We start from the raw sequence: 7,731 nt of genomic DNA, 5'->3' as shown, positions 1-7,731 counted from the left end.
GAGTGCCGAAAAATTGATGCTTTTGAACTGTAGTGCTGGAGAAGACTCTTGACTCAGAGTCCCTTGGACTGCAAGGAGATCCAACCAGTCCATTCTGAAGGAGATCAGCCCTGGGATTTCTTTGGAAGGAATGATGCTAAAGCTGAAACTCTAGTACTTTGGCCACCTCATGTGAAGAGTTGACTCATTGGAAAAGACTCTGATGCTGGGAGGGATTGGGGGCAAGAGGAGAAGGGGACGACACAGGATGAGATGGCTGGATGACATCACTGACTCGATGGATGTGAGTCTCAGTGAACTCTGGGAGTTGGAGATGGACAGGGAGGGCAGAAAATAACACAATATTGTAAATATATTATCCTTCCATTAAAAATAAATAAATTTGTTTTAAAAAAGACATATTGAAGAAAAGAGGAGCAAAAAAAAAAAAAATTAACTTTGAATTGGGATCTTGGATGGGACCACAGGGACGTCAACCTGCCTGCAACAGCTTCCATTCTTAGGAGACCGTGTTTGGGAAGATGAGATCATCTTCACTTCCTCCTATGGGGACACAGGGTGATTGGCTTTTACTATCAGACAGGTATCAGTTCAGGAGAAAGAGGAGGTTCTCTGCCAGGAGCTCAGTTGAGGAATCTGAGTGAAGACTCAGAGCATGCATCCCAACCCTTGGATTTCAGCCCAGGAAATCTCAGGGATGGGCTGTGAGGTTGAACATCTGCTTTACTGTTTTATACCAAGTCTAGGGGAGGGGAAATGTCTAGTCTGAAGGTGCAACCACCAATCAGCAAGTGGAGAATAGTGCCCAGCATTTTAAGGATCCAAGGTAAGGACCATGAATGATGATCCCAGTGAACTCAGGGTAGAAAAGACCCTACTGAGCTCTCAGCACTGGGTATCCCCTGGGAGGGAGGTGGACTGAGGCATCCCTTCACTTGCTTCTGGATCATGTGGAGGTCTGAAGTGTCTGCATCAGAGTAGCAGAGAGAAGGGTGCCCAGGCTCCACTAGGACTTGATGTGATAATACTGAAGATGAGCTGAGAGGACCCCACTGCCAGCCCCTGCTGTCACCTCAGTAAGTCCAAAGCAGGGCTGAGAGGACGCAGAGGAAAAGTAAGCCTCTGTTCTTCTTCTGGGATTCTCAGGGGACAGGCTGACCCAGAAAACAGGAGCCTTGTGAGTTCCTAGAGCAGTGTCCTCAAGGAAACCTGCAGAGGCGGCCTTTGATGAAGCCAAGGTAGAATCTCCCTGTTTTAAGGTGCTCATGTCACCTCATTCTCCATCCTCCAGGTGCCCCAGTCTCCTGTCTATTGGCCCAGACCCCTGCCTGCAGTCCCTGACCACAGCCATCATGCCTCGTGGACAGAAGACTAAGCACTGTGCTCATGAGAAATGTCACCAGGACCGGGCTGAGACTCAGGGTCTTCATGATCATGCTACCACATCTGGGGAAGAAGAAACCACCTCCTCCTCCCCTCCTGATTCAGAGAGTGCTCCCTCAAGCTCGTCTGCTGCTGGCACCCTGAAGGGTCGTCAGGGAGCCCAAGGCACCACCAGTGCTGCTGCAGGTGCTATATGCAAAAGATCTGGTGGTGGTGGCGCAGCACGCTCGAGATCTGGTGTAGGTGCCGAGGGCCAAGTTCAGGGAGGTGAAAATTCCTCCCAGGCCTCAGCTGCTGCTGAGAGCTCTCACACAGATCTTCTGACCAGGGAGGCAGAGAGTTTGCTGTGGTACATGCTGTTTAAGTATATGATGAGGGAGCTCATTAAGAGGTCAGAAATGCTGAAGGTTATCCACAGAAGTTACAGGGAGCAATTCCCTGAGATCCCCAGCAGGGACTCTGAGTGCATGGAGCTGGAGTTTGGCCTGGTGCTGAAGGAAGTCAGGCCCAACAGTCACTGCTATACCCTGGTGAGCAACCTAGACCTCAGCGACAGTGGGTCTATGAGAGGTGACTGGGGGCTGCCGAAGAATGGTCTTCTGATGCCTCTGCTGGGTGTCACCTACCTGAATGGTCATCGCGCCTCTGAGGAGGAGATCTGGAAGTTCCTGAATATGTTGAGCATCTATGATGGAAGAAGACACTTCATCTTTGGAGACACCAGGAAGCTCATCACATAAGATCTGGTGCAGGAAGTGTACCTGGAGTACCGCCAGGTGCCCAGCAGCGATCCCCCTCGCTATGAGTTCCTGTGGGGTCCTAACACGCTCACACAAAACAGCAAGACAAAAGTCCTGCAGCTTTTGATCAAGGTCAATGATTCAGCCCCAGACACCTTACAGCCACGTTATGAGGACTCTTGGAGACAGGAGGTAGAGAGCTCCGGAGCCAGGGCTGCAGACGGGACCGACCCTTCTGCCTCAGCCAGCGCTGGCCCTTCTGCCTTGGCCAGATCTGGCACTTCTGCTGCAGCCAGGGCTGACATGTCTGCCAGGACCAGGCCTGGCCCTTCTGCCTCAGCCAGTACTGGCACTTCTCCTGCAGCCAGGGCTGGCACTTTGGCCTTGGCCAGTGCTGACATGTCTGCCAGGGCCAGGCCTGGCTCTTCTGCCTTGGCCAGACCTGGCACATCTGTTGCAGACAGGGCAGGCACTTTGGCCTCAGCCACTGCTGATATTTCTGCCAGGGCCACGCCCAGCCCTTGTGCCTCAGCCAGTGCTAGCCCTTCGACCTTGGCCAGTCTTGGCATTTCTGCTGCAGCCAGGGCTGGCACGTTGGCCTTGGCCAGTGCTGACATGTCTGCCAGGGCCAGGCCTGGCCCTTCTGCCTCAGCCAGTGCTGGCCCTTCTGCCTTGGCCAGTCTTGGCACTTCTGCTGCAACCAAGGCTGGCACTTTGGCCTTGGCCAGTGCTGACATATCTGCCAGGGCCAGGCCTGGCCCTTCGTCCTTGGCCAGTCCTGGCATTTCTGCTGCAGCCAGGGCTGGCACTTTGGCCTTGGCCAGTGCTGACAGGTCTGCCAGGCCCAGGCCTGGCCCTTCAGCTAAGCCAGTGCTGGCCCTTCTGCCTTGGCTAGTCCTGGCACTTCTCCCACAGCCAGTGCTGACATGTCTGCCAGGGCCAGGCCTGGCCCTTCTGCCTGGGCCAGTGCTGGCCCTTCTGCCTTGGCCAGACCTGGCCCTTCTGCTGCAGACAGGGCTGGCCCTTCTGTCTCAGCCAGTGCTGACCCTTCTGCCTTGGCCAGAACTGGAACTTCTGCTCCGACGAGCACTGACATATCTGCCAGGGCCAGGCCTGGCCCTTCTGCCTCAGCCAGTGCTGGCCCTTCTGCCTTGGCCAGAACTGGCACTTCTGATGCAGCCAGGGCTGGCATTTCGGACTTGGCCAGTGCTGACCCTTCTGCCTTGGCCAGACCTGGCACTTCTGCTGCAGCCAGGGCTGGCACATTGGCCTCATCCAGTGCTGGCCCTTCTGCCTTGGCCAGGCCTGGCCCTTCTGCCTCGGCCAGTTCTGGCCCTTCTGGCTTGGCCAGACCTGGCACTTCTGCTGCAGCCAGGGCTGGCATTTCGGCCTGAGCCAGGGCTGACATGTCTGCCAGGGTCAGTGATGGTCCTTCTGCCTTGGCCAATGCTAACCCTTCGGCCTTGGCCAGACCTGGCACTTCTGCTCCAGCCAGGGCTGACATGGCTGCCAGGGCCAGGCCTGGCCCTTCTGCCTCAGCCAGTACTGGCACTTCTCCTGCAGCCAGGGCTGGCCCTTTGGCCTTGGCCAGTGCTTACATGTCTTCCAGGGCCAGGCCTGGCTCTTCTGCCTTGGCCAGATCTGGCACTTCTGTTCCACCCAGGGCTGGTACTTCGGGCTCGGCCAGTGCTGACATGTCTGCCTGGGCCAGTGCTGGCCCTTCTGCCTTGGCCAGACCTGGCACTTGTGCTCCAGCCAGGGCTGACATGTCTGCCAGGGCCAAGCCTGGCCCTTCTGCCTCAGCCAGTACTGGCACTTCTGCTGCAGCCAGGGCTGACATGTCTGCCTGGGCCAGTGCTGGCCCTTCTGCCTTGGCCAGACCTGGCACTTCTGTTCCACCCAGGGCTGGTACTTCGGCCTCGGCCAGGGCCAGGCCCGGCCCTTCTGCCTTGGCTACTGCTGGACCTTCTACCTTGGCCAGTCCTGGCTCTTCTGATGCAGTCAGGGCTGGCACTTTGGCCTTGGCCAGTGCTGACCCTTCTGCCTTGGCCAGACCTGGCACATCTGTTGCAGACAGGGCAGGCACTTTGGCCTCAGCCACTGCTGATATTTCTGCCAGGGCCACGCCCAGCCCTTGTGCCTCAGCCAGTGCTAGCCCTTCGGCCTTGGCCAGTCTTGGCATTTCTGCTGCAGCCAGGGCTGGCACGTTGGCCTTGGCCAGTGCTGACATGTCTGCCAGGGCCAGGCCTGGCCCTTCTGCCTCAGCCAGTGCTGGCCCTTCAGCCTTGGCCAGTCTTGGCACTTCTGCTGCAAAAAACGCTGGCACTTTGGCCTTGGCCAGTGCTGACATATCTGCCAGGGCAAGGCCTGGCCCTTCTGCCTCAGCCAGTGCTGGCCCTTCGGCCTTGGCCAGTCCTGGCATTTGTGCTGCAGCCAGGGCTGGCACTTTGGCCTTGGCCAGACCCGGCACTTCTTTCCAGCCATGGCTGGAACCTCGACCTCGGCCAGGGCTGACATGTCTGCCAGGGCCAGGCCCGGCCCTTCTGCCTCAGCCAGTGCTGGCCCTTCTGCCTTGGCCAGACCTGGCACTTTTTCTGCAGGCAGGGCTGACCCTTCTGTCTCAGCCAGTGCCGGCCCTTCTGCCTCGGTCAGTGCTGACCCTTCTGCTTTGGCCGGTGCTGACCCTTCTGCCTTGGCCAGACCTGGCACATCTGTTGCAGACAGGGCAGGCACTTTGGCCTCAGCCACTGCTGATATTTCTGCCAGGGCCACGCCCAGACCTTGTGCCTCAGCCAGTGCTGGCCCTTCGGCCTTGGCCAGTCTTGGCATTTCTGCTGCAGCCAGGGCTGGCACTTTGGCCTTGGCCAGTGCTGACATGTCTGCCATGGCCAGGCCTGGCTCTTCTGCCTCAGCCAGTGCTGGCCCTTTGGCCTTGGCCAGTCTTGGCACTTCTGCTGCAACCAAGGCTGGCATTTTGGCCTTGGCCAGTGCTGACATATCTGCCAGGGCCAGGCCTGGCCCTTCGTCCTTGGCCAGTCCTGGCATTTCTGCTGCAGCCAGGGCTGGCACTTTGGCCTTGGCCAGTGCTGACATGTCTGCCAGGCCCAGGCCTGGCCCTTCGGCTAAGCCAGTGCTGGCCCTTCTGCCTTGGTTAGTCCTGGCACTTCTCCCACAGCCAGTGCTGACATGTCTGCCAGGGCCAGGCCTGGCCCTTCTGCCTGGGCCAGTGCTGGCCCTTCTGCCTTGGCCAGACCTGGCCCTTCTGCTGCAGACAGGGCTGGCCCTTCTGTCTCAGCCAGTGCTGACCCTTCTGCCTTGGCCAGAACTGGAACTTCTGCTCCGACGAGCACTGACATATCTGCCAGGGCCAGGCCTGGCCCTTCTGCCTCAGCCAGTGCTGGCCCTTCTGCCTTGGCCAGAACTGGCACTTCTGATGCAGCCAGGGCTGGCATTTCGGACTTGGCCAGTGCTGACCCTTCTGCCTTGGCCAGACCTGGCACTTCTGCTGCAGCCAGGGCTGGCACTTTGGCCTCATCCAGTGCTGGCCCTTCTGCCTTGGCCAGGCCTGGCCCTTCTGATGCAGCCAGGGCTGGCACATTGGCCTCATCCAGTGCTGGCCCTTCTGCCTTGGCCAGGCCTGGCCCTTCTGCCTCGGCCAGTTCTGGCCCTTCTGGCTTGGCCAGACCTGGCACTTCTGCTGCAGCCAGGGCTGGCATTTCGGCCTGAGCCAGGGCTGACATGTCTGCCAGGGTCAGTGATGGTCCTTCTGCCTTGGCCAATGCTAACCCTTCGGCCTTGGCCAGACCTGGCACTTCTGCTCCAGCCAGGGCTGACATGGCTGCCAGGGCCAGGCCTGGCCCTTCTGCCTCAGCCAGTACTGGCACTTCTCCTGCAGCCAGGGCTGGCCCTTTGGCCTTGGCCAGGGCTTACATGTCTGCCAGGGCCAGGCCTGGCTCTTCTGCCTTGGCCAGATCTGGCACTTCTGTTCCACCCAGGGCTGGTACTTCGGGCTCGGCCAGTGCTGACATGTCTGCCTGGGCCAGTGCTGGCCCTTCTGCCTTGGCCAGACCTGGCACTTGTGCTCCAGCCAGGGCTGACATGTCTGCCAGGGCCAAGCCTGGCCCTTCTGCCTCGGCCAGTACTGGCACTTCTGCTGCAGCCAGGGCTGACATGTCTGCCTGGGCCAGTGCGGGCCCTTCTGCCTTGGCCAGACCTGGCACTTCTGTTCCACCCAGGGCTGGTACTTCGGCCTCGGCCAGGGCCAGGCCCGGCCCTTCTGCCTTGGCTACTGCTGGACCTTCTACCTTGGCCAGTCCTGGCTCTTCTGATGCAGTCAGGGCTGGCACTTTGGCCTTGGCCAGTGCTGACATGTCTGCCAGGGCCAGGCCTGGCTCTTCTGCCTCAGCCAGTGCTGGCCCTTCGGGCTTGGCCAGTCCTGGCACCTCTCCTACAGCCAGGGCTGACATGTCTGCCGGAGCCAGGCCTGGCCCTTCTGCCTCAGCCAGTGCTGGCCCCTCTACCTTGGCCGGACCTGACACTTCTTTCCAGCCAGGGCTGGCACTTCGACCTCGGCCAGGGTTGACATGTCTGCCAGGGCCAGGCCCGGCCCTTCTGCCTCGGCCAGTGCTGAACCCTTTGCCTTGGCCAGACCTGGCACTTCTGCTTCAGCCAGGGCTGATATGTCTGCCAGGGCGAGGACTGACCCCTCTGCCTCAGCCAGTACTGGCACTTCTCCTGCAGCCAGGGCTGACACTTCGGCCTTGCCCAAGGCTGACATGTCTGCCAGGGACAGGCCCTGCCCTTCTGCCTGAGCCAGTGCTGGCCCCTCTACCTTGGCCAGACCTGGCACTTCTGCTCCAGCCAGGGCTGACATGTCTGCCAGGGCCAGGCCTGGCCCTTTTGCCAGTGCCTGGCCTGTGCCTGGTCCTCTGGCCTTGGCCAGACCTGGCACTTCTGCTCCAGTCAGAGCTGACATTTCTGCCAGGGCCAGGCCTGGCCCTTCTGCCTCGGCCAGTGCTGGCCCTTCTGCCTTGGCCAGTCTTGGCACTTCTGCTGCAAAAAAGGCTGGCACTTTCGCCTTGGCCAGTGCTGACATATCTGCCATGGCCAGGCCTGGCCCTTCTGCCTCAGCCAGTGCTGGCACTTTGGCCTTGGCCAGTGCTGACATGTCTGCCATGGCCAGGCCTGGCTCTTTTGCTTCAGCCAGTGGTGGCCCTTTGGGCTTGGCCAGTCTTGGCACTTCTGCTGCAACCAAGGCTGGCACTTTGGCCTTGGCCAGTGCTGACATATCTGCCAGGGCCTGGCCTGTTCCTTCGTCCTTGGCCAGTCCTGGCATTTCTGCTGCAGCCAGGGCTGGCACTTTGGCCTTGGCCAGTGCTGACATGTCTGCCAGGCCCAGGCCTGGCCCTTCGGCTAAGCCAGTGCTGGCCCTTCTGCCTTGGCTAGTCCTGACACTTCTCCCACAGCCAGTGCTGACATGTCTGCCAGGGCCAGGCCTGGCCCTTCTGCCTGGGCCAGACCTGGCACTTCTGCTGCAGACAGGGCTGGCCCTTCTGTCTCAGCCAGTGCTGACCCTTCTGCCTTGGCCAGAACTGGAACTTCTGCTCTG

At 59.8% G+C, this 7,731-nt stretch overlaps 1 protein-coding gene across 1 annotated transcript; it reads left to right on the top strand.

Annotated features, from left to right (window-relative positions):
- Window positions 1-1,352: 1,352 nt before the first annotated feature.
- On the top strand, window positions 1,353-2,123 carry LOC139181583 (melanoma-associated antigen B1-like). The gene has a single exon (XM_070785079.1). It carries the CDS (start codon window positions 1,353-1,355, stop codon window positions 2,121-2,123), a length of 771 nt encoding a protein of 256 aa, XP_070641180.1.
- The last annotated feature ends 5,608 nt before the right edge of the window (window positions 2,124-7,731 follow it).

This window comes from Bos indicus, chromosome X, assembly GCF_029378745.1.
Source record: "Bos indicus isolate NIAB-ARS_2022 breed Sahiwal x Tharparkar chromosome X, NIAB-ARS_B.indTharparkar_mat_pri_1.0, whole genome shotgun sequence".
In the NCBI taxonomy this organism is placed as follows: domain Eukaryota; kingdom Metazoa; phylum Chordata; class Mammalia; order Artiodactyla; family Bovidae; genus Bos; species Bos indicus.
The sequence above is the reverse complement of the archived record's forward strand: the minus strand, read 5'-3'. Positions and strand labels throughout refer to the sequence as shown.